This window comes from Podarcis erhardii (assembly GCF_964252035.2).
Source record: "Podarcis erhardii genome assembly, chromosome: 5".
In the NCBI taxonomy this organism is placed as follows: Eukaryota; Metazoa; Chordata; class Lepidosauria; order Squamata; family Lacertidae; genus Podarcis; species Podarcis erhardii.
The window spans coordinates 58,423,675-58,450,344 of NC_138509.1; the positions used below are offsets into that span (position 1 = coordinate 58,423,675).

The following is a 26,670-nucleotide window of genomic DNA, read 5'->3' on the forward strand; positions in this document are numbered from 1 at the left end:
ATGGCCACCCTTCTTTACAAAGCACGTGTTACCCCATTTCCAGGTTGCGTCCACCCCCATTCCCCATGTTCTGCACTGCTGTAAACTGGTGACAGTACCCTCTGAACTCTCCTGCCTCCCACAAAGGACGCCCATCACAATGAACTCCCCCAACCACTGGTGGGGGCGGCTGCATTAGTGAGAACACAGTGAAAGAACAGTATCATACACACAGCCTACAGCGCGGAAATATACAAGCACAAGGTACACAAACCCGAAAGGGGGGGGGGGGAGTGGTAGAGAAGGGAGGGAGCAAGGACAGCAGCACACACAAGTTACACAGAGGGGGCAAAGTGGGGCAGCCATGCTGTCCTCAAAGGATGTAGAAAGGAAGTCTGCAAAGTCTCTCCTTGGTTTGAAGCTCTCAGAACTGTATATAAAAACCAAGACTCCCAATTGGTAGACAAGCCTGTACAAAAATCAGGACTGGGGGGAAATAGGGAGGAAGGGCAGATATTTTTTTTAAACGTACAATTTTAATAATATTTTTTTGTAAAAAAACAAAAAAAAAACCCAAAGTACAGGGGAGGGGTCAAGATTGCAGTTTTCTGTAGGAGCAGGTCAGGCAGAAGGCCAGACCCAAAGGGGCAGGTGCCCTCACCATGCCAACTGCAGGGTTGCTTTCTAACCCCATTCCAGGAGGCATTAAACTCCCCTTGTCTTCAGGCGGGGCAGCAGCAGCCCCACTGCCGCACCTACAGCCGCCAGGAGGGACTGCTTGAGACCCACCCCACAGAAATCATAGCTGCCCCCGTGACATTGCCAGACCCTCCTGTTAGAAGGGAGCCCCCCTGAGGCCAAATATGGAGCTGGACTTCTATATAAAACGTGCTTAGGGCTGGACATTCTGCCAAATGGCCAAGAGCATTCGTGGCCCCTTCCCTTCCTGAGGTGTTTCGTGCCAGTCAGGTTCCAACGGGGCGTATAAAGAGCACGGAACGGTGTCCTGCAGGAGTGCTGCTTGTGTTGTCCGGAGGGCTGGATGCGTGGGTGGGAAGGGAGGAGGAGTTAAAATTCTGCCAGGCCTAGAGTGAGACCCAGGCTCCGTCAGGCCCAGCGCCCCAAGTCTGCCCTAAAGGGCACAGCCAAGAGTGCAGACATCAGGGAGTGGTGGCCAGGCCAACTGGAGGCAGGCAGGTGAGCAGGCTGGTGCTGCAAGGCCCACCGGCCCTGATACCTTGCCGGCCAGCCAGCCGGCTACTCTTCTTCACAAATTGTCCAGGTAGAACGGTTTCGACTCAGTCCATGGGGACGCCAGCCAAGTCCGTTGAAGGCCAGGCTGGGCAGGGTGAGGGCTTTACTGCGATGCTTGCGACGTCGGGTTCTCGGACTTGCTCTCCTGACTGGAGGGGGGCTTGCTGTTCCAGGGGCTGTTGGCGCCCAGCGCGGGGGAGTTGTTGAAGCTGTCCTCGTCGTCAATGCCGTTGGCAGCGTCGAACTGCGTGTTCTCCAGCCGCGTGATCAGGCGCTCGTCCTCGTCACCAAACTCCCCGCCCATCAGGGTCGGCTCGCCCACCACCATCACATCCTGAGGAGGGAAGAGGGTCCCGAAACATAATCGAGGTGGAGGCTGCCCTGACCCACACCACAGAGGGAGACAGCCACCGCCAAATCAAAACATTTCCTTCTGAATAGGAGACCCACGCCCCTTGGCTTCCTTTACTCTCTACTTCTTTTATCAAGCTGAACCTCCCATCCCCCACCCCTCCCACCAACATTCCTACAACTGTGGCCACTCCATTTCCACTGTGTGTTTAGGAGCTGGCAGCCACTTAACACATCTGGGAATATCCCGGAGCACAGGATAAATATGGCCCCTCTCTGCTTTGTTCCAGATCTGATCCAAGGAGGAAGAGGTCAAATGCCTCTGGATCTACTGTTCCCTCATGAGAAGGAAGCTCACCCTCTGACTATGCCTGAATGTAGGTGGCATAGGGCTGAGGGGGGTGAGGATGTCAAACATGAAGAATCACAGAAGGAATCCTCTTCCTGATGTGGCGCTGGCACCACCAGGCACCCCAACAGTGCTGCCATTTTCAAGATGGCCTCCGCCGCCGTTTTGAACAAACAGAGCTCTCTATCTTGCCCCCTGCAGATATACCGCAGGGAGCCTTCTCCAGCGTTTCTGAGGGTGTCCCAGCTACGTGGAGCAAGGCCCCTCGCAGGAGGAGTTCTCAGGTTGCGAAAAGAGAGAATGAAAAGGGGATGCTTACAGGTACCTGACTGGAGAGGGCAAAGGTGCTGGCGGGGCTCTTCTTCTTGCTGTTGCTGTTGTTGGTGTTGCCACCTCCAGAACTCATGGTGCTGCCCCCTGACATCTTCCTTTTCCGGCGCTTGCTGGGCTGCTGACGTGCAGGCTCAGCTGGAAAGTGTTAGCAAAGGGAATGCCAGTGAGACATCTTGGTCCCAGCAAATGAATCCAGTGCTCCCCAGTACAATCAAGCTGTAACTAAAAATAACCTCCCAACTCGCTATTGTATATTTGCTAGGCTTCCCCCAAAGCCTGATTCACCGGTTACACTTGCCTGTAACCTCTTCACACATCATCAACCCCCCAGATCTCATTCACCCATCCCACATTGTAGCAACAGAGCCAGGAGTAGAAGCCAAGAGTTCTGGCACCAAGCACTGTCAGCATTCCCTACTAGCAATTGCATCCCAGAGAAGGGCAATGCTCATAGCACCCTCTGGTGGGTTTCACAGGAAATGTCAGTAGTCCCAACTGGCAGTTGCAGGCCGGAGAAGGGCAATTCCTATACCTCCCTCTAGTGGGCTTCACAGGAAATGCATCCAGGAAGCTGTAGTACCGAGGGTGGCCCTGCAAAACTCTCACCAGGTGGCGCCACCATCCGTTGCCACTTTTGGAAGAGGCATGTCTTGAGGCAGTCCCGGGGACTGAGGCTGTAGGTCTTGTGCCGTGACATCAACTCCTGCATTGGTTCTAAGATTACGCAAAGCTGTAAAGAGGGAAGAAAGAGAGATAAGGTTGGGTTTTCCTGCGGAGAGCAGGCCCCTGTTAAGAGAACAGAAACCCCCTCGAGCCAAATGTAGCTCTGTGTCTGTGTCAAGATGGAAAAGGGGCACCCTGGCAACATAAACCATCTTCTAGTCTCTGGTCACAGGATAAAGTACATTCCCAGCTTCAGCCATGCCCCTTTTCTTTGCTAGTGGGGCATCCACAGGTGCACACCTCCAAGCCATGCATCTCAAGCTACACACAGAATGCAGAGACTTTTCTGTGCACATGGGCATAGCCCAGTATGAAGGCATCTTTGCCCCCAACAGCTGTGGAGCATTCGCAGAAGCCAATGCCACAAGCTGATTTTCATACATAAATATATTTATGGAAATTCATGTTCCTCTGTATAAATCTCTAATCTGCATTTTCCTGTACTCTTTCCTTGCACGGAACTAGTTTCTAGCAATAACTTCCTGGCCTCCAGTCCTCCTTGCAGTCACAATATGCACGCAGTAAAATGATCTTCTCTGTTCAAATAAATCGTAAAGTAGAGCAAAAAATACAGAGGCATTAGTCCCCAGGTGCCGCATTTGAAAGGTAAGCTTTATGTTTCTTTATGAAAAGTAAAAGGGAAGGATGCAAGGGAGCCTTTTCCACAGCCTAACCAGCGCTGTGGGAAAGCACTTACTCGGAGGTAGTTGAGCGTGGAGTTTGACAGTCCGCATCGAGTGATGTTCTTGGACAACTGGTCCAGCATCTGGGGATCTTGCGCCTGCCGTGAGCAAGGAGAGAAGGAAGAGTCCAACAAGAATAGGAGGCTTATATGTACTATTGTTGCTCTTAATGTGATCATCAATATTTCTTGGGGTTAGTTTTCCTTGCTTTTTGTATTATTTCTCCCCCAAGCCACTTTATGATTCTTTTCAGTAGAAAGAGAGTGCCAATGAAATGCAATAAAAACAAACCCATGAAATGCAGATATGAAAAGCTGGATAAAAGCCTCATGTATGGCATCAGTCCAAGATCAACAATTTAGGAATTGAGAATTGTGCCCCTGCTTCTTCCCTCTGGTGACAGGTGCTGGCCTGGGTGCCGAGGAGCTGAGCTGACAAAGATCCAAGAAGCAACAGTGCTTTTTTGGAAGGGAGGGCTCAGCTCAGCAACACAAAGCAAGCTCAAACTACAAAATGCTCCTGATTTCAGAGGGAGTCCGGCTGAGTTGCTTAAACCAGGTCAAGCCCACAGCCAGTACCAAACACAGGACTCACATGCATAGCAAGGATGCTGCGGGGAATGAGCTCCCGGTGCTGCCGGATACTGAAGTGCCACGTCTTTATCCTCATCATGTCGTCAAACATGAACTCCAGGTAGAGGCGGCCCTCCACACACACCTGGGAAAGTGGAAAGCAAACAAATTGCATTGGAGCCTTCTCCACCCTGCAAACAAACCTGGTCTCCAGGTTTCTGCCTGCTTCCGCCACCCTCGGGCTCTTTGCAGGAGGTCATAAGCAGTGACAAAGGCTGATCTACTCTGGGGAGCAGTTCAGCACAGACTCCTGCTAGCCTGGCTTGGGGGCGAGGCAGAGGACCAGTGCTGCCCTCTCACCTGGGTGAACATGGGCTTGCCATGCTGGGTGACCATGGTGCACTGGTCACAGTCGAGCGAGACAAAGTTGTTGTGGAAGGATTCCTTCGGGTGCTTCAGGACATAATACAGCTCGGTAGCACCCCCTTCGAAGATGCTGCGGAAATAGCGGGGGATCAGGGTGCGGCCAATCGCTAGACGTAGGGGAAGGAAAGGGAGATGAAAATCAGTTACTAATGTTTTGCACTGCAGACTCAGGGCTGCTAGAGCAATAGGCGCTTATTTTTATGCTGGGGGTTGTGAGCATCTCCGTGGAAATACCAAGCGAGCAAAGTCTTCCATAGTAAGGCACCAGATGAAGTATCCAAATGAATATGTAGAGCAGTCCAAGTTTTGGGGGTCCTGGGCAAACTGTCCTTGTTTCCCAACCCCTTGGGCTTACTCATAGGTGGGCTGCCCAAGGCCCACCCATGACGAATGTGGGGATCAGAGCTGTGACCTGCTCTTATCTAGAATATAATATATAAAGGGAGGTGTGTGGGTGTGCCTTAGACACATACAAGTGCTGACATGAATTCATAAATCAAGACCATCCTGGCCCTGAAACTTTTCAGTTCCTCCGTGAAAATTGAAGATTCTTAGAGGAACTACAGGGATGAAAATGCTTTTTAAAAATTGCTTGGAACTTTTAAGACTAGGAAGATTTTCATTTCCAGTGTGCTTCTTAACACACCAACCTTTTCAGCCAATTTATGTGTCTGTGCCTAGGAAGCACTACAAATCTGTTTTCAATCATGGAAAATGTATTTATACTGGAGGAACCGAGAGAAATTGCTGAAAATTCTGAAAATTTGCCCTGCTCCATCACAGGTACACGCCATGAGCTCCTAAGCAAGATCGCAGGTGCTAAATGTCTGCTGGAAGGCAACTGGAGTGTTCTGTGGTTGAAAAATGAAGGGTCAGTTTTTATATACACTCCGTTCCTAGTCATCAGCTTTACCAATATCTGAGTTATGTAGTAGATTCTTCTGGAGTTCCTTCTTCAGGATGGGCTGTGAAGGCAAGGGGGGCTGGTTGAGCCACACCAACTATGTACCAGATACTGAGCTCACAGCCAACCCTGAAAACAGGGGACTACACCTTCAAGCTTAGCTCAGGAGAGGCTTTGAAGTAACCTGCTCAGCTTCCAGCCCTTTCCCTGCATGAGACAACAGGGCCTGCCTGCAGGATCCGTCCTAGGCTGAGACTCACTGTATCTCTTTGGTCCATCTTCCAGACAGAAGGTGATTGTTAGCATGGCATCATCCTCAAAGAACTCGGTGGTGAAGGCATCCCACCACAGATTGTCACATTCCTGCAGCAACAGAGGACAAAGGCATTACCTGCAGGGAGGCGAGATCTCTAAAGGCTAGGTGATAACCAGCCACCACCAAAGGCAGCAAAGGAACCCAGGAAGGGTGTTTCCAAGGGCTTGGTGGACACCCCAGACTCTTCTTCCATCCCCTGCAAGAGTAACAGTACCCCCACCCTTGAGGCCCTGGAGCCTCCTCCTCCTCCTCCGCAACTTTTCCCCACTCTTCCTCCCGATTCAACCACCCTGAACTCCCATATAAATATACCTCTGTCCAGTTTTGCAGCCGCTTATTGAGCTCAAATATCCTGTAGTCAGTCTGGTTGCCATATGGTGTGTGCCTCCTGTCAATCAACCCCAGTAATTGAACAATTAATATTTAGATCTAATAAGATAGAATAATTTGTCTGGGGTGTTACGATGATGCAGAATGTATTACTAGCTTTGGTGTTCACATTTAACAGACAGAAAAATGCCTCCCCACACCCCAAGTGCCACCCACCAAGTTAATGGCTGAGCAGGGATGTAAATTCAGGTTTCTCCACATCTGTGTCCAACTTTCCAATCACTGGACCATATTTTTGCAAACGTTTAGAAGGTTTTCTTACAATCAAGCAGTATATGAATCTTGTCAAATAACAATTTCATTGTTAAAGAAATAAAAGGCCTTTCCAGAGGTGCGATGGAGGGTACACACTTAATTTACTGTTCTTATGATAAAATTAGATGTGACATTAACCACATATTTGCATCTATCTCTATGCCTGGAGTCTTCCTTTTTAAACTAACAGCAGCCATTAAGATCAGGGATGCGAAATCACCACCACCACCAGGTGCTGCTGATGAAAACTGTAGGATAATGTCTCTGCAGATGGTAATTGCCACCATAGAACTTTATGTACCTACTCATATTAAAAATATTTGGGGGTTTTTTAAATAAAAAAAACCTATTGTCTGATTAATTGGGGGTCGCTTTTTAGTCAATTAAAATAGGAACACAGGAAGCTACCTTACTTACACAGGGTCCAACCACTGATTCATTTAGCTCATTGCTGTTTACACTGACTTAGCAAGGGTTCTCTTAAGTTTTCAGGTGAAAGTCTTTCATAGCCCAGAGATTCATCTACTAATCATTCCATGATTATAAAACAAAACAGACATCAGCAGCAATGGTTATGGAACAAAATAAACAATAGGAGAAAGAACATGCTGCATGCTTTTTGCTGTGGGAGGGAAATGGGTATTTGTATCTCATGATTATACAAAATAAAAGCAATATTTTGAAAAAGTTCAGTCCTATCTTGTGATGCCAGGGATTGAATTTGAGACTCTTTTATAAGAGTAAGCCCAGTTGAATTCAATGGGATTTGCTTCTACAAATGTTCCAATCCTAGTCAGAAAGTACCTGCATGATACTTGATGTAGGAGACTATTTCACGGGATTTCCTCAAACGAGAGAGTGCATTTATTTCATAAAATTTATATACTGTTTGATTGTAGGCAAAAACCCTCAGAGTGATTTACAATGTAGGAACAGAGAAAAGGTCACTCCACTGCTGTTGCTGCTGCTAATTTATTTCTTATATTCCACCCATCAGACTGGGTTGCCCCAGCCACTCCTCTCAGCTTGATTCCACTTCCCTTCCCCCCTTTTCTCCCTACACACTGAAGTCCTGACTCTTGTCAAAATGGGTAATTTCATACATATCTGAAAACGCATAAATATGCACACCGCATGCACCCTTCATTTAAGGTTCTGTTTGGATGAGGACAGATGTTAATATTTCAAATGGTTTGAACACAGATCCACTACCATGAAAGCAAATGCCTCAAAGGGCTGCAAATGTTTCTTGAAACATTTAACTGTAGAGCTTTGCTAGACTGTATCATGAGATTATAACAGCTGTCATTAAACTTGGAAACCAAGTTTTGTTTTTCTTCCAGAATATGAGTTCAGTAATACCATGGTACGGTTCCAACATGCATATGGATTATATGGGTTGCCAACCTTTTTTTAGGTCTATGGGCACATTTGGATTTTTTTAGTGTTATGGGTAGCACGCTCTCTGGTCACTTCTCTCCCTTCTCCCTCACATCAGCCCCACCCCGAGAAAAAGAGAACGCACACAACCTTCACTTTTCTAAGGGATCTAGGTAAAAGTCAGATCCAACAGAATTAAGCTAAGCCTTGAAAAGCACATAGAGCTAAAAGAGGAAGTGGGAAAATGAGTCTTCCAACGTCCTTCTTTACCTCTATGTACTTTTCAAGGTGAGGGGAAAGTAACCGCCTTCATACCCTCGTGAACAAGGGGGCAGTTGGGTGATCTGCTTAGAAATAACTTGCACCACACTTGAAAAATGTTTTATCTGTCTTTACCCTGTTGTTAACACAGTTTGTCAGAAGGAAAAGCAGTGCAGTCTCTTACCCAATGCCAGGCTCCAGGTATGTTGGCGGATACATAGGAGTTGGTCTGCAGAGAAATAAGCCAATACAGGATAGATTAACAAAAGCACTGCATGCAAGGGCACAGCAGCATGCCAGAAGAGAATGGCTGGTGTGCCATGAGAAAATAATTAATACAGTACATACAGTAAAAGGTAAAGGGACCCCTGACCATTAGGTCCGGACATGACCGACTCTGGGGTTGCAGCGCTCATCTCGCTTTACTGGCCGAGGGAGCCGGCGTACAGCTTCCGGGTCATGTGGCCAGCATGACTAAGCCGCTTCTGGCGAACCAGAGCTGCGCACGGAAACGCCGTTTGCCTTCCTGCCGGAGTGGTACCTATTTATCTACTTGCACTTTGACGTGCTTTCGAACTGCTAGGTTGGCAGGAGCAGGGACCGAGCAATGGCAGCTCACCCCGTCATGGGGATTCGAACCGCCGACCTTCTGATCGGCAAATCCTAGGCTCTGTGGCTTAACCCACAGTGCCACCCACGTCCCTCAGCATATAGTAGCTACTCTCAAAGGTAACCAACCACCTGCTGTCTCTCTGAACAATGAATGTCTCTGGGATTCCCTCCTTCCAATCAATAGTGGACCCTGCTGATGATACGCAGGAACTGAGCTCCCCTGAACTCCAGAGGTGTTTCTCCAGAAACAAATTTAGGTGACCTCCTCAGCTATCAAAAGGAAGGAAATACATCTCTAAAAGAGCTTCTCACTTACCCCACATCTCGATCCAGCATAGTGCCCGGGTGAAAGGGGGGGAAGGCGTTGCCGTTTGGGGGCTCCTTTGGAGAGTACAGCTTGAATGACTTAGAGGAACAGCCTGGGGGAGGGAAAATGAAAGAAGATCACTCAGCCAGAAGCAGACAAGGGACAAGGATGAGACATACGTGATTTCATTGTGACTACTGCAGCCCCTTAGTCATCCACACCACTACCACACCAGCCCTGACTCAGCTCCTCCAGACAGAGAAGTTCTGAATATAAAATGCCCACATCAAACAAAACTCAAAGCTGGAGATAAGAGAGCAAATATCATTAGCTGAAGAGCTGGGTGACCAAAAACTGACACCTGCCACATCCCCCTTATTGCCACTGCACAGCACTGTCTTTCCCACACCATGGAAAAACAGCACAGCGCTATAGCAGCTGTGCTTCTGGTTCTGTCTTCTAACATTCAAGGGCAAGAGACGCATGGAAGGAGCTGTTCCAGCACTGTGGTGTGGCTCCCAGCAAAGGAAGCACAGTGAACCCCTATTACAGCTACATGCACTCCTCCCTTCTTCTAAAAAGTCACACAGAGTGGCTGCCAAAGTTATGTTGTGCCTTGAAAGCATAATGCTCTGCTATAGATGCTCTCCTCCCTTCCCTGCCTCCCCTTGACTTCACACTGGATATGGGGAAGAAGAGAAAGAGGAGAGGGTGCAGAAAGTAACAACAGCCATTGTTTAGTGCTGCTTTTTCCCTGTCAGGGAAATGGACTGTGGCAGGAGGAAACCACTTCCAGCCAAATTAAGTGGCAGGTGACCACCTCATTGAACACTAATTTGCCAGACTTCTCCAGCATCAACAAGGCAGTAGCATTTTCAGAAGAAGAGATAGAAATAAAAGGAGTTTGGGGGGCACTCTCCACCCGAGTCCTGTGGAACCTCAGAGGTTAACAAAGTAACTGTCGCAAAGGTTGTCATGGCCCAGAACCCACTTCCTCTTGTAGATCAAGTGCCCTGAGCCCAGAAAAGTTGGGGGCCCCTGCTCAAGATAGTATCTGGAGTGGAAACCGATAGGTGTAAATAGCAGAACATTGGTTTGCAGCACAAGGTGTCATTTATATGTTTGTTGCATAATACCAGCACTGCTGGGTCAGACCAAAGGTCCACCTTGCCCAGTGTCCTGTTCCTGAAGCCCGCCAAGCAGAAACACAAGCACAACAGCACACTCCCCTCTTGTGTCTCCCAGCAACTGGTATTCAGAAGGGATTCTGTCTCCAACAGTGAAATAGTTCATTTTGTGTGCAATGCCTCTTCCAACATACGATTTTCTTTGTTGGCTTTTGGTTCTATCTGCTTCCTCCACCCCACACATAATTTTAGGCACCTTTATTATGCCCCTGTGTTTACTCGCCTCTTCTACAAACTAAAAAACCCAAAATGTTTTGACTTCTCCTCATAGAGAAGTTGCATTAGCCCCTTGATCTTTTTGGTTCCCCTTTTCTGAACCTCATGCCTAAACCTCTGGAGTCTATATGTCCGGGCGGGTGGGGGGGAAAGAGTGGTCCTAAAGATGTTGTTGAAACACATTTCCCATCAGCCACAGAAAACAATGCGCACCTGTCAGAGATGGTGGGAACTGTAATCTAACATCTGGAAGGCCACAGGTTCCCCCTTAACTGTCCTACATTAAAATAAAAACAACAACCACAGAAACAGCACCTGCATGCGTGTAGGAAACCAGAACAGCAGGCAAGAGGTATGGATCCTTTCTCCTTGTTATGCTTTCTTTCTTGTGACAGAGAGTTTTTATGTGGAAGAGTATTTAAAAACTATAGTGCTGTAATGCAGATTAAAGTGGCACAGTCCCTTCTACCACCTTCAAATTTTACCACCTCATCCAGCTTGCTTTGAGCTCAGAGAAGTGATTGGGAAGATACATTTATCTTAGTAGGGCCCAGGTACAAATATTTCTGCATCAACACGGAAAAAGAAATCTAGACACTACAGAAAATATGTCACGTGGTGTGAATTAAAAGTTAGCCTTGTGGTTTGTGTACTTCCAGAGATCTAGATCAAAGTTTCTTTGCAGGTAATTCAGGCAGCTCCAATGAAATACCCTGACGGGTTCATTTTATCAGAGCACACCCCCTCAATCCGAACCACTCCACATCCTTCCTGCCACAAAGGGTGTGGCTAGCAGCTCTGGTACAGAGTGATGGAGAAAGAGGAGTTGGTGCCTTATACCCAAGGTCATATGTACAATCAAGAGCAGTGTGGTGTTGTATCCACCAACTCACTTCTGGCGACTAATCTCTCTGCAGTGGGTAGGAAAAATTGCACCACAGACTTAAAGGATCAGAGTTGTACATGGGAGAACCCACTGAGGGAAGTCCAAGGAGCAGGGAAATGTCTCAGCATACAGCAGCTTTAAACCAGGGGTGGGGAACCTGTGTCCCTCCAGATGTTGTTGTACTACAACTCCCATGTGCAACTCTGACCACTGGCCATGCTGGTAATGGTTGATGGGAGCTAGAATCCAGCCAGCACCCAAAAGGCCACAGGTTTTCTATCCCTGTTTAGAAACAGAATGTAGGACTTAGTTGCATACAACACATAATAATTTTCAAAATACATAATAATTTTCATTTTTTTAAAAATTGTAGTTTTGATGGTTTCTCCTGTTTTTATTGGGGGGGTTTTTTGCCTTCTCATAAAGTACAAAAACCAAAGAGATGCTAGGTTTCTTACAGCTCAGCAGCTTGTAACTCCAAATGTAACAAAAAGAAAGAAAAGCAAAAAGTATATTCAATTTGTAATTATTAACTAAATAAATTGTATTTTTAATATAGCACACAGAACATGGTAATTTAATGGCAAACCAAGTTATACATGATACATTTTATGTTTCTAAAGTAACAAAGTGATTTTGGATCTTTAAAGGGCACTAGAAAAAAAGTATTGCCTATTTTTCAATTTCCTCAAGATTTTCACCCCAAAAAAGCTGTTTTGGTTTTTTTGTCCTTGATGGCTTTAAAATTTCTGGTAATTTTACATCTCTCTTCTTGAGGAGGCTGTCGCTGACAATCCAGTGTCATTTAAAGCACTAAAAAGTAATGTCAATTAGCGAATGTGTGGGGGAGATACCAGAGTTTCAGTGGGAGTGGAAGGGGCTGAAAATACATGTGTTTTTCCGGCAAGTGTCTCTCGTGCTAACAAGCAAGTGTGTCACTAGAGGGCTCTATTTGCTGCTCCATCAATCTCTGCCACATCATTGCAGAGTATTGACACACATACTGGTTTCTGGCCCCATCCCTTTTGGTGTTATTAGCACAGTTTTCCCTCTCCATCCCCCTTCTTTGGACCAAAAGAACAGAGCCAGATCTTGCCTCTGTTTCCCCAGGAGAAGCACTGCACCAGTGCAGCAGCCACTCCCGCTGAGCAAGAAAGACCAGTTCCACTCCTGGCAGGTGCCGCCGCTGTGTCTGGACAATATGTGATGCAGCACATCACCTTCCCCACCCAACCAGCCTTTGGTCCTAACAGCCGAGTTCAAGCTGGAAATGCTTAGCTAACAACATCATTCACATTGTGGGGGAGGGGGGAATGGTAGGGGGCACTTACAGGCCCTTTGTTTAGTCAAGTAGCAAAACACCCTGGATATATTCAATCAAAGACAGGGGAACCAAGGTGTGGGAATGAACATGCAATCTGGGACACAGTGAACCAGTTCCCTGGCATTTTGTGTCGGTCGTTTTTTAGTTAAAGAACCCTGGTTGTAAATTTCCAAGCTGCCCCCCTCTGAGCTGTTGCCTCAAGGGAGCAACTGGGGAGCTGTCTGTGCTAGACATTGTTGCGTTTGCACTGCCACCCACCATCAGGAATCATTTGACTCCAGTTGGTTCCTTCACAGCAGATGGCTCTTCTTCAGAAAAGGAGCAACTTGCCACATAGGATGCCCTGGTGACAAACTGTTCCAGTTTCTCCTCTCTGCTTCCCTCCGCAGGATGCTTATTGCAGGAGGCTGCTACATGGAACACAGACCTGCAGCTCCTCTTGTCCCTCATCCTAAGTAGATACATGGGAAAAGGCAAAGAAACATGTGTGCTCTGATAGAGGAGTTTTTGTCTCAATGAGAGGCAGTGGGGGAACTTTTGATTTTCAAATACCTAAATGAAGTGACCTGACGCAGGTGGCACTGTGGTCTAAACCACAGAGCTTAGGGCTTGCTGATCAGAAGGTCGGCGGTTCAAATCCCTGTAACGGGGTGAGCTCCCGTTGCTCGGTCCCTGCTCCTGCCCACCTAGCAGTTTGAAAGCACATCAAAGCGCAAGTAGATAAATAGGTACTGCTCCGGCGAGAAGGTAAACGGCGTTTCCGTGCGCTGCTCTGGTTCGCCAGAAGCAGCTTAGTCATGCTGGCCACATGACCCGGAAGCTGTCTACGGACAAACACCGGCTCCCTTGGCCAGTAAAGCGAGATGAGCGCCGCAACCCCAGAGTCGTCCACAACTGGACTTAACAGTCAGGGGTCCCTTTACCTTTACCTATGCATGTGAGCAAGGAACGAACTATTCTCACTCTGGAAGATGAAGCAAGCCAAATTCTGGATTCCATTTCACTCGTTTGTACTTTGAACTCAGTCTAAAGAATTTGGAACAGGTACTACCTGCTGTTCCAAGATCTCAGGAGAGGGGTCCCCAAGACAATTCATCCCCGAAGGCATCTCTCTAACCCCCACTGCCCCCTTCCCAGAATATACCATCCCTCCAATCATACCCCCTGACTTACGTTCCAACAAATCTCAGAGCTTCATACACAGGAAGGGAGAGCATGAAGGACCCTCTGGGTGACCTTTCTGTTGCTGTGGTGATGGAAAAAATCACCGAGGCAACCACCCTGCTCCTCCCCTCTCAGCATCCCTTGACAGGCACCATCTGCTGCTGGTGAGTAATGGAGTTTCCCTGGCTGGCTGGCTGGCTGGCTGGCTGCACATCCGGCTTGGTCCAGCTTGACCAAGGGTTCTTAGTAACTAGACCTGCACACTCCAAACGTCTGAGCTCTTTTTAACTCTAGCATGTGGACCAACAACCCTGAAACATTTGTGCTTCCTGGCAGTCAAAGAAAACTGCCCAAAATGCTTGTGTGCCCCTTCCAGGTAAGCCAACAAATCATCTGCAAGCTATGCAAGGGCAATGTGCCTGCACTCACCTGTAATGCTAAGCCTCCAGTACACCTGCATGGAGGAGACTGGAAGCTCCCACTCCCATTTTAAATTGACCACAATTTAGTGTTACACATGAACCCTAAAATGCGGTTAATCTAAACTATGGTTTCAGGAAACAAGGCAGCTTTGTAAACAAGAGTTTGAAGCTGGCTTGTTTAAACAAACTACAGTCATACCTCGGGTTACAGATGTTTCAAGTTGCGTTTTTTCGGGTTGCGGACTGCCGAAACCCGGAAGTACCAGAACGGGTTACTTCTGGGTTTCGGTGGTCGCGCATGTGCAGAAGTGCTGAATCGCAACCCGCACATGCACAGACGCGGGTTGCGAACACTGGGTTGTGAACGTGCATCCTGCACGGATCACCTTCGCAACCCAAGTGTCCACTGTATAGTTAAAGAGGTTGATGTATTTAGAGATTTTATACTCCACCCCACCCCACTATTTCAAGAAATACAAGACCACCCCCTTGATGCAAAAAACTCATTTGGAAACCATAGAATTAGCCACAGTCTGAAAATTAACTACACCTTACTGGGCTGAGACACCACGACAAACTGTGGTTAAGTCTAAAATGGAAGGAAAAGCTTCCAATCTCCTCTCCATGGCTAAACCAGAAAAGGAAGGAGGAAGGCACATGAGCTCAAGTCTCACTCCACATGCACAGCCAACGGAGCAGCATCTCTGTGCAGCTGCAAGTCTGAAAAGGGAGGTATTTAAAATGGGATCAACCTAGAGCCTGTCTGCCATATGCTGAAAGCTCCACATGGGGAAAGGATTTCTATCAGCAGCAAGAAAAAGCTAGTCAGAGATCACAAGATCAGGGTACCCAAAGGGACATCTAACGCTCTTTACATGAGGCAGCTTAATTACACCAAAATCATCCATTTCAGAGATTTGCATGGCACTTTAGCTTCCCTTGCAAACTCACTGCAAGCTCCTCCAAGGCAAAGTCTGCTCTCAATATTTAAATTAAACTCCAACAAGCTGCATAAAAAAGAGGAGGGGAGGAAACAGTTCCCACACCTTGGGAGCAGCCCATTTTTAGGCAACCTTCATGACACTTAGAATCATAGAATCATAGAGTTGGAAGAGACCACAAGGGCCATCGAGTCCAACCCCCTGCCAAGCAGGAAACAATATCTGAGTTAATATCTGAGTTTCTAATTTAATATCTGAGTTTCTAACACTGGCAAGGAGGCTCTACGGACGGCAAGTCTAAACTAAGGACACAGCTCCAAGGACTGTTCAAATTGCAGGCTGTGATTAATTCAGACACTTTGGCAGGAAAAGTTGCCTGTCACACGGCTGGAAGCTACTCAGACCTTATGTAGAGTCCTCTCTACAGGTGAGGAGCTTGTAGCTTTCTAGTTGTTGCTGGACTCTGCATTCAGAGCAGCGGTCAAGGCTGATGGGGAGATGAAGCCCATCAAACATGTGGAGAGCCACACATTTTCCTGTTCTGCACTCACAGTATGAAACTGGGAAGGAGGGGGTGAAGAAAAGGATACATGGGAGGGGCCTCGGCAAAGTCTTCACAACCTTCATTAAACTAAAGCATCCCCTCCATGCCTTCTCATTTGCACCCCATGCATACTGGATTGGTAAAGTCCACTTTGGAGGAGGCCTATTCCCCAGGTGTCCTGAAAGCTGAAGGGACTTCTTATTTGGCCCCATAACTCAAAAAGGGGCAGAAGCATTGGTCTCCATTGCCTTGCTAGATCAGAACTAAGTCCTTCTGTTTCAAAATCTCTTTTCCAATGGTACCCAGACAACTGCCTGTCATCTTTGGAAGCTCAAGATGATGATGACCATCCACTATTAGACCCCGGCAACTGGTATTCAGGAGGTATACTGGCTATAAGGTAAAGGGACCCCTGATCATTAGGTCCAGTTGTGACCGACTCTGGGGTTGCGGTGCTCAGCTCGCTTTATTGGCCGAGGGAGCTGGCGTACAGCTTCCGGGTCATGTGGCCAGCATGACTAAGCCACTTCTGGCGAACCAGAGCAGCGCACGGAAACGCCGTTTACCTTCCCGCCGGAGCGGTACCTATTTATCTACTTGCACTTTAACGTGTTTTCGAACTGCTAGGTTGGCAGAAGCTGGGACCGAGCAACGGGAGCTCACCCCGTCGTGGGGATTCAAACCGCCGACCTTATGATCGGCAAGCCCTAGGCTCTGTGGTTCAACCCACAGCGCCACCCGCGCCCCTATACTGGCTATATCATGGCTAAAAGCTGCTGATAGCCTTACGCTTAAAAACCTTCTGAGCTAGTGGCCATCATTGCCATCACCATATCTTGCATTAGTGAACTGCATAAGGTAATTATGCATTGTATGAATAAGCACTGTTCTTTTATCAAATCTGCAGCCAGATCTCCAAGGCAATCAGGTAGGTGCTTTCATGCTGGTTTGGGCAAAGCTAAAACAACCTGACAGATAATTTCATGGCTTACTCATTCACTGCATAGTCAATTGATATGTAGCTCACATCAAATATCAGTTAATACATCAGTTAATACATAATAAGACTAGGTTTCTGAATGTATATTTCCTCACAGTAGGGGTCTACACTGCTCCTTTAATGCGTGGAACATTTACACAGTAGTTATCAGTAGCCTGGAAAGAGCAATGGCACTGGTATAGGGATATTCAATAGAGATGCCTCCATCCACAAGATGAGCCCAGAACACACTACGTTTTGGAGTGGAAACAACGTCACCAAACACAAAGTATAAAGCAGTCATCATTTGCTTTACCTCATCATCAACTTTAACAGCCTATCACAGTCCAAAGCAAACAAATTTGTCTAATTTCCTTAACTTGCTTAATTGCATTCTGGTTACAAGTGTTGGTATGATGCATTAAAAAAAAAAAAACTGGCTTCTGAGCTGGAGAAATTTGCATGGAGCTAACTAGTAGTATACTAACTGCCAAAGCTCTCTCAAAGACCTTGGGGTTTTTCCCCAGTTCTTTTCTCACAGTTGCATTAGAAAGAGACCAAGACCTGTTCTTACTTCTGTGTTGGCGCTTTCATGTTGACTATATATGGAACAGAACAAAGGTAAAATGATGTGGTAGAATGGACCACTTCAGACTGCAGGGATCACTTAAAAAAAAAACTGTTGGTATTGGTGAGCAAGAAAAAAACCTAGCAAAAGTACAGAGATTATTCAAGCTAGAATCTCTCTCTCTGATGTGCAAGCTCTTTACACGCATAAGTTCTTTGCATTTGGGGGGGATTCATAAATGGCAGCCCTTATTCTGCAGACTGCAGTGATACAGCCCATTCTGCCCTTTTATTTTGAGTCATACATATTTCAGGTCTTTGAAAATTGGGTGTTTTAAATTTCAAGACTAAGGCCCGGTTCAAAGATGCGCAAAAAGCACTTAGGAAAGAAAACAGGGCATCATATGGTCCAGCATCATACCAAAAGGTTCTTAACCCATGTGTTGACCTCAGTCCATGCACCTTTTGTACTCTACAGCTTGGATGGAGGCCACACCATGGCATGCAAGAACTAGATCTGTAGGGGGCAGCATACAAGTTAAGGCCGCTTTAAATCGGACGCCAGACTATGGGAAATCTTGCATGTATAAATGTTTTTCACTTGCATACTGCCTTGTCTAAATCTGGTCTGGGTTTGCAGAGGTGTTATATGTTAGGACTGACAGCCGTGTGCTCTGACGAGAGCCACCTTGAAAGCATACTAGCTGGTAGGCACATCAAAGTTGAAAGTTGGCTCCATTTATTATGTGGTTATTATGTGGTTTTCCAGATGGGTTGAGTCAAGATGCTTCACTCTCCCAGAAGCAAGGACGTTACTTTATAAGTTCCACAAAAGAGGTGAGGAACTAAATCCAGCTGGCAGGCAAGACCCTTATCTGAGCAAACTCACAGCAGGCCAGGTGGTCAACACAAGGCTCTAGACTCTGAGCAAAAACCCAGAAGGGAGTTTCTGGGAGTATTTTTCCTTCCTGTGCCTTGAATGCTAATTTTTAGGAGCGAAAGATCTGGGCTCCAGCAAGGTCACACTGTGATCTCCAAATCACTGTTTCTGGTGGTCCTACAGAATCACACATTCCATGCAGTGGATTCTGTGGGCACAGGACCAGTTTATAAAAACAATACATTCAATGGCCTTTAAAAGCTCAAACCCGAGTGGATCACATTTACAGCTGTGTAAACCAAAGGCCACCAGTTCAGTAAGAGACTTGGAGTCAATTCAAATACTCTGAGGAATAGCACATAGCACAGTCCTCAGATTATATCATGTCAGAACTCTGGTGAGGGATTGCAAGTTTAAATGCTTCTCCCTTAAAACTCCCCATATTGAGAAACCTAGCACATCAATAAGAAAATTATTCTAATATCATTCTCCATTATATCCTATATTTCCAGACAGACCAAGTTTTTGAAGTTGGGAAGCACTCAAAGAGGCAGGGGACATTCTGGCATTCTGAAGTGGCATAGTCCAGGAAGTCCATTGTGCTACATGTCTTTTCTGAATGTTTGAACTGGTTTTAAATGCAACCGAAATTTACAGACTTCAAGGATCAGGTGCCAGCTACTGACGGCTCACAAAATCCATTGTTTCAAGTTATGAAGTTATATGCTTGCCTTTTTAGATTGGTGTATCTGCAATACCTAATCATCCGGGCTGGATGTTTACTACTGTCACTCATCTGCAAGAATTATCACAAAGCAAATAGGATCGTGTGAATTTGCACTTGGCTTCCCTGGAGCACAAGGCAGCATAGCAGTTTCTTTAAGAACAGACTATGTTGGGAGCAGGGATGTTCCAGAAGACAACCTAGAATTGGATCCCAGAGAAAGGGTCATCTAATAGAGAATAATATTATGTTATCAGGTGTTCAAATAAATGTGTAGTGATAATGGTTTAGCTGAAAGGGAGGGAGTTGTGATGCTGGATGAATTCATCTGGGGAAGGACAGAAGAGAGTAAAGGAAAAACCCACACAATGGCTAAGAGCTTCACCTGCTGGACTGTTTGCTGTGAGGGAGGAAAGAGTTTAGCAATGAGGGTTGTTCGGCATCAGGCAGGAAGAAGGTTAGTGCACAGACTGTGATGAGTTTTGGGATTCTGAAGAGATTACTACTGCAACTTGACCATAGGGCAAAGACAAGCAGTAGCACTTGGAATATACTGCACCAGAGAAAACTTAACTGGCTTAAGATTGTTACATGAAGATGCAAGACAAATGCTTAAAAAGGATTGTGTAACTGAGGAAGCAAAGTTGCTATCCAAGGTTAAAAATGCCAAATGCATGACCTGAACTCTGCTTTCTGTACCAAGGCTCCAGCACACAGCTGGAATGTCACAGGCCAGAAATCACAAAAAGGAGTTAGAACAATTCCCAAGTACTCTGAGCAGCTGAGCACTTGGCCCTTGATTAGAGACCAAACATATAGCTTTTCCTAGAATAACTGAATTAGGCAGACTAGTGCCAATGAAACAAAGAAAGTAACCCAACACAGCAGCATTCTGGCTCCTACAAAGGGGCAGTTTGTGGGCACAATATCCACAAGCTCCAGAGTTTTGAACAGCCTTTTGGGAAAAGGAAATGGGTTGCTCATGAACTTTAAAGCTTAAAATTACTTCAACCCTAAATAGCTTCTAGTCCGGAGAGGAAAACATTTTTTGACCTGAGGGGCCAGTGATGGATGCATGTAAAAGTGGACCACTCCACACTTTCACAAGTGCGCTCTCTCGCTTTCTGTACGCACAGTCATAGGAGAAGCACACATATACTTCCACCTCCTCAGCTGCTCCAGTGCAGATCAGCTGAGAAGATAGACAGACAAATTCCTCACCAGGTTAGGACCATGGGCGAGGGGTTAGTCACCTCTCTTCTACCCATTGGCAATAGGGTCATCCTGATCCAATTCATTTATGTGCGATTTTGAACTTCACGAAGCATGTACAGCCGTGCTTGCAGTAGCTGCTCCTTTCTCTGGATGTCTGTCAGAGCCCTAACCTGATCATTTTTGACAAGCAGCATTCAGAACCTTCATATCTCAGCACACATTTCATGGCTAGAATTCGGAAGGCTCAATACACAGCCGCAACTAGAGAGGCTGCAGAGGAACAGAGGGGAAATTCAAATGATGGTACGAGTTTATATTAGTTACTCCTAATGCCATTTCAGCAGGAGGATGTCCTAGTGTGGTTAATGTGCACTACAAAGGGGCCTGACACTGTGGTCAATGGCAGCAATGCTTCTGAATACCCGCCGCTGGAAACCACAGGAGGGGAGAGCGCTCTTGTGCTCAGGTCCTGCTTAGGGTTTCCCACAAACATCTGGTTGACCACTATGAGTACAGGATGCTGTACCAAATGGGTCATTGGCCTGATCCAGCAGGCTTTGCTTATGTTGTTATGACACCCCTTACAGAATCTGCAATACCAAATCCAAAACTAAATTCAGTTCCTGGCATCCCTGTCTGAAATCCTGGACAGCTACCGCTAGACAGCAGATAATTCTGAGCAAGATGGACCAATATAAGGCAGCAAAGTATGCTCTTCCTAACATAAAAAACCCCTTGTTTAGTAGTTGTGCATATTGAGCAGGGGTTGGCTCGTCTATCCGGCCCATGGCGACCCCTGCCGCCACCCGCTCTTACCAGTGTGGCGCGGTGTGGGGACTGACTTCCAGGTTGATGGCACCTGTGTGCATGCACACAGGCGCTCTTCCGACCCAGATGTGTGCCAGAAATAGCATGTGTGCATGTGTGGAGGACAGAGAAGCGCCCATGCGCATGCGCACACGCTATTTCTGGCACATATCCAGGTCAGAGGAGCGCCGGATATAGCATGTGCGCATGGGCACTCCTCTGATCCGGAAGAGTGCACGTGCGCACACACTCCGACCCATCCTCCAACAGACGGAGCGTGGACTGGCCCATCATCCGGTAAGCTTGCTGACCTCTGGTATTAAGTATTCAAGCCATTTACAGAGGGAAAACTATGGTAGTCTTACAGGCTAACAAATTTTACTATGACATAAGCTTTCATAGACTAGACCATCAGGTGCTTGGTGCTTTTGTTATCTTTAACACTGTTTTGTGAATGGTAAACTTTGCATACGTTTAAGCTTTAGCCCAGCTGTTACATTTTTGCATTTCATTTCACCCTGGCTTCGCTGCTTTCTTCTTCCTCTCTCTACCATTAGGTTTATACTGACCTACAAACATAGAATAGCACTTCATGTATCTCAGTGCTTCCCAAACTTGGGTCTTCAGCTGTTTCTGAACTACAATTTCCACCAACCCTGACTACTGGTTCCGGTAGTTGGGGATGTTGAGCGTTGTAGTCCAAAAACAGCTGGAGACCCAAGTTTGGGAAACACTGGTATATCTGATAAAGTGGACCCCAGTCCACAAAAGATGGTGCACATCTTTTAAGGTGCCAGAAGGCTCTTCCCTGGTGCTGCACTCCAACATAAACACTATGTTGCAAAGGGGTTATGAAGTTCACTTTCCAACATGAAGTTCTGGATGAGGTTGCACACCCTCTGAAAAATCATGTTTGTAGCCTGAGGGCACTCTTAGATCCATCATTGTTATTAGAGGTGCAAGTGGTATCTGTGGTGCACAGTGCCTTTCACCAGCTTAGGTTGGCATCCCGGCTACAACCCCATCTAGAAGCTGGCTTCACAGATGAATGCCAATGTAAAGGAATGCTAGAAGATGTTAAAAGGCCTTGGAGAACAACTAAGTCTGTCTGGTGGATCAGTGGCTACAAGCCATGATGGCCAAGCTCAGCCTCCACAGTTGGTGGCAGTAATACGGAGGGGAGAGTGCTCTTGTGCTTGGGTCCTGCTTGCTGGTTTCCCACAGCATCTGATTGGCCACTGGGAGAACAGGATGTGGACTGGATGGGCCATTGGCCTGATCCTTCTTAGGGTATTGTAAAGACATTAGTGTGGGTATCAGGTGAGCCACTCTTGAGAGGGCATTTCACAACTGAAGGGACTCTGCTGAGAAGGTCCTCTTCTCTAGCAACTACTCTTTGTATATCAGACTGACTGGGCACTTAGGCAAAACAGTTTAGATGGTCATATTGCATGGAATGATAAATATCGAAGGATGTCTTTTGCCAGGTTCCAAAGTCCCAGTCTGTGTAAGGCTTTGCAGGTCAAAACAAACACTTTGAATTGGGCCTGGAAGCAAATGAGGAGCCAGTGAAGTTGAGAAAGGTTGTGATGTTTTATTCTCCTTGTTTGGTATCAGACTTTTATACTGAATTTGCTTGCATTAGTCTATGCTGTACTTTAAATTCTGTTGTAAAATCTAATTGCTTCAAGGCACCTAAACAACATCCAGTCTAAGTTGACCAGCAAATGCAAATAACTAAAATAATAAATATATTTAAAAGCGGTCTCATGATTGCAGCAGGGGTAGAATGGTAAGGAGGACTGGTGCAGATAAATGTTAGGAGAAATATAGAGTTGTGTGGATTGCAATGCATTGGGGAGGGGGGATCTGCAGGCCTCCAGATGTTATTGAGCTAGAATTCTCATCACTCCTGGCTAGAGGCCATGCCGGCTGCCACCAAGGGGAGTCTAAGAACACCTGAAGGACCACAGGCTCCCCATCCCTGCAATTCACGAAAGAGACTCTCATAACTTATTAACATCTCAGTATCTAAATAATAATAATACAATGTAAGGCAGGAGACATGCCAACAAGGCGGCTGGGATAATTTTATCAAGCTTTGTGGGAGCGGGAAGAGTTTTCTTTAACAAATATCAATAGTAACGGATAGAAAGTAGAATGCAGTATCAAATGCAAAAGGGTCCAAGTCAAAGTTTCCACAACCACATTTGCTGCAGAGATCCTTCAACTATCATTCTGCAGAAGATCAACTGGGCCTGCAACTTTGGCCTGCCATGTCTTTGATACACTGAACTCTCTTATCCCAGCATTGCTTCTGGCACTATAAATAGGTGCTTCCTGGCTCCATTAAGTTTCCTGGACACTCAGAAGATATAACGCACTGCAGTGTATAAGGCAACGTTCCACCAAGAGTTCCAAAACACCAGTATGTGCTCCAACCCTGAGACTAGAGAGCTGAAGGAAGCACACGTGAGTTAAAACTGCCTACTTACAGCTCACCATTTTATCCCTCTTCCCTTGTGTGTCTTGTCTCTTTAGTTTGTAAGTTTGATGGAAGGCCCTCTGTTTTTCTTTCATTTGTGTGTTCCGCTTTAGGAGACAACAGGACAGAAACACAGCAAATAAAAAAGAGAAAAAGAAAGAAGAGGTGGAAGGATTGTGATCTCACATGCTGCTGTTTTAAGGATCAAAAGCTGAAGAAAATCTTTCCTAAAGTAATGTGCATTACTCCAGATTTTGTCCTACCATCAGTGCTGCCCATTTTGAAGTCTACACTATTTCTGAGGTTATGTATCCACATTTATATCAAGTCTGATGCCTCAAACCCTATAATGCAACAGTGTTAGGAGAAAAAAAGCAAAATTTTGGTCAATTGAAGTGACGGTTATCTATTTCACTAGCCCCACTAGGCTCAGTAGGCCTATCAGCCAGGTAAGTGTTTACAGGATTATAGCCTGCACACTTCAACCAACATTTAAAGCCAAGGTAGAATCCCAAAGTACTCCACTTTGGAATTCTAAATTCTTGGTGCAGAAAGGGTGGTCCTATTCATCATTTTAAAAGCAACAAGGGGGGGGGACAGGCATATTTGGTGAAGGACTACAGCAAAGCAGATGTGCCAGTGGTTCACGCTTCCAGTATAAAGCCTGAAGAGGGATCATACATATCTCTCCCCATTCCACCCACGGTAAGACACATGAGATGAGCTGGACTACCTTTTGGGGCTCATGCCTCTTACCCATGGAATAAGCTGAGCAGCTTCCCTTTCAGAGACTGGCAAGCACATCCATTATTTGCATTCCCAATGCTAGTCAATTGTATGCACATTATTGCCATTTCTTTATAACCTCCAAAAGCTATTCTACATTCCAAATGAATTAACCCTTACATGAGCTGGCCCAAATACTCTTATGGGAAGGAAGAGAGATCTCAAAAAGCAAAATGGAGCATATATACCTCTATACAACTGGAAAGGCCTTGACAAAGAAGTAGAGGAAATAAAAGTGTGAGTTGTGGGCTTTTTAAATTATACTTGTCAGCTTGTTCAGCAAAGTGCTGTGCAACCATGAGCCCCCGTGGGTTGGCAGTAGCACAGTGCTTTGGAGAGTGGATGGCATGCCTTAAATCCAGTGCCAAGGACCTGCAGAGTCTGGGCTAGGACTCTCTGCTGTGGAATTCTAAACCAAAATAAAGAAGCACAATGAAAAACCACATTTCCATTAGATCAGTTTCCAAAAGCTACAGAATAGATCTGAATCAGTACTGAGCATGTTCAAGAGATGGTGTGACAGAGCTAAGAAGATACAGCTTTGGGGAACTGATAATCCCTCACCTAATCACTAATGGTTTTGTTTTGCAACACTGTTTTGCTTTGTTGAGGGAGATAGTGGAATCAGCAGGTTTTCCTGTGCAGATCCAGGCTGTGATGTTTAGCCAGCAGGCCCCAATCATACTACAACATAGCCTACTCTAAACAATAGTTTGAAATCCAGGTGCTCTTACAATCTTGTAAAAAAGAAAAGAAAGGAAGCTCCCCTTGCCCAAATAAATTCCTACTGGAAAATCTATGGTGCTACTCAATAGCTAGAGAACCCTCTACTTTACATGACAACTGGATAGAGCAACACGGAGAAGCAGCATGCCTACTAGATCTCTTTCTACAACAGGAAACCCAGAAGTAATCTGGAACTGACCATAGACAATAAGACAAAGATGATGGGCATGGTCTGTAATTGACAGGAGCTCTTCAACTGCTTGGATTTGAAAAGTTGGGGGAGGGGGAGGAATGAACCACAAAAACATAGTAATACAGACAGGAGTATTTCGTCACATGTATAGTATATGCTCAACTTGGGTATATTTGATGGGTGAAATGAAAAATGTTCATGGGATTTCTCGGCAGGAAGGTGTTCTCTGACAATCATTCAAAAACACAGGGCACATAAAGTGTGATAGCACTGTTGTGTGAGTGATAGTTATATTTTTAATCTTTAGAGTGCTTTATGATTCTGTACTGTTCCAAGTGAGACACAAACTCAAACACAGATCCCTGCGCATTCAAAACTTCCCAGCAACAAGAGATTATCCATTGTGTGGAGACTTCTTCAGTTCCTTCATTGATGCTTCCAGAAAAGGAGAGACACCCAAGTATCAGATATCTCCTTTGGCAGTATTAACGTAAACATTTTACCAGCATACTCCTCCAAATAAACTCACAACAATTGCCCTGCAAATATGCAGAAAAGATAGAAATGGCTTGTTTATAACAAAGGACTAAGGAGATTAATAAGTTGGCTGTTGACCTATTATTTGCTTTCCTCAGCCTCCTTAAATGATTCTTACTGACCTGTTTGTACTCCCTACTGGGCTCAGTACAGATGAAGCACAATACTGTGCTTTACACTGTATGTGGCCAGTCTGTCATGGAGAGGTTGTTGCTTTCCAGCCTGCTTTAGTCATCCCATGTTCAGAATAACTACCCAGATGGGGAAACTTAAACCTTGGAGGACAGATGGTGCCCCTTGAGCAGCTCTTGATTGCAGCCTCTATTCACCAAATCTTCTAGAGAAACTGCATCTCATCCCTTATCTATCTTTCCACAATGAATACTGACACTGTCAACACACAACAGAGGTCCAAAGATTTTTATGATTTGCTGTCAAATAACACACACACACACACACACACACACACACACACACCCTTCCCTAAGTCTGGAGACCAAGCACCTAAATAACAAAACCTAAAGTGAATACAATATCCTTGCTAATCTGTTGAAGCAAAAAATGTAAAGTCTTGAGGCACCTTAAAGACTAACCAATTTATTATGGCACAAACTTTCATATAGACCAGAGTTTGGTCCACAAAAATGTATGCTGTCATAAATGTGTTTAGTCTTTAAGGTGCCACAAGGTAGTCTGTCAAACCTTTAGCTGAGATTTTAACAAATCCTTCTCCCTGTCCTGAGGACTTGCAAGAAACCAAAGGGAGACACTAAACTGGAAATTCAAGTTCTGTAGAGTTGTCTACACTAACAGTGTTAGTGTCTGGTATGCAGGGCCTCTTTGAGGCAAGAGTCTGTAAAGAAGTGGACGTGTTCTAATTTCAGTACAAAGTCCCAAGACACACTAAAGCAGCTGTTCCCGACCTGGTGCCCTCCAATTGTTGCAGATGGACTACCTCTCCCCTTCTCCCTGACCATTGACTATGCTGGCTG

General features: G+C 46.0%; 1 protein-coding gene across 3 annotated transcripts in view; it reads right to left on the bottom strand.

The window, feature by feature from the left end:
- Window positions 1–495: 495 nt before the first annotated feature.
- The window catches only part of LDB1 (LIM domain binding 1), a 59,829-nt gene continuing 33,654 nt past the window's right edge, over window positions 496–26,670 (bottom strand). For 2 of the 3 annotated variants that reach the window (XM_081863876.1, XM_081863878.1), the window contains exons 2-11: window positions 9,105–9,207; window positions 8,361–8,405; window positions 6,203–6,278; window positions 5,835–5,937; window positions 4,605–4,777; window positions 4,267–4,389; window positions 3,687–3,770; window positions 2,873–2,996; window positions 2,253–2,401; window positions 496–1,567 (exon numbers count right to left, since the gene is read on the bottom strand). In XM_081863876.1, the coding sequence (XP_081720002.1) occupies window positions 1,337–1,567; window positions 2,253–2,401; window positions 2,873–2,996; window positions 3,687–3,770; window positions 4,267–4,389; window positions 4,605–4,777; window positions 5,835–5,937; window positions 6,203–6,278; window positions 8,361–8,405; window positions 9,105–9,207 (1,211 nt within the window). In that variant the 3' untranslated portion in view covers window positions 496–1,336. The remainder of the gene's footprint in view (window positions 1,568–2,252; window positions 2,402–2,872; window positions 2,997–3,686; window positions 3,771–4,266; window positions 4,390–4,604; window positions 4,778–5,834; window positions 5,938–6,202; window positions 6,279–8,360; window positions 8,406–9,104; window positions 9,208–26,670) is intronic. The other variant, XM_081863877.1, reaches the window with a different exon arrangement.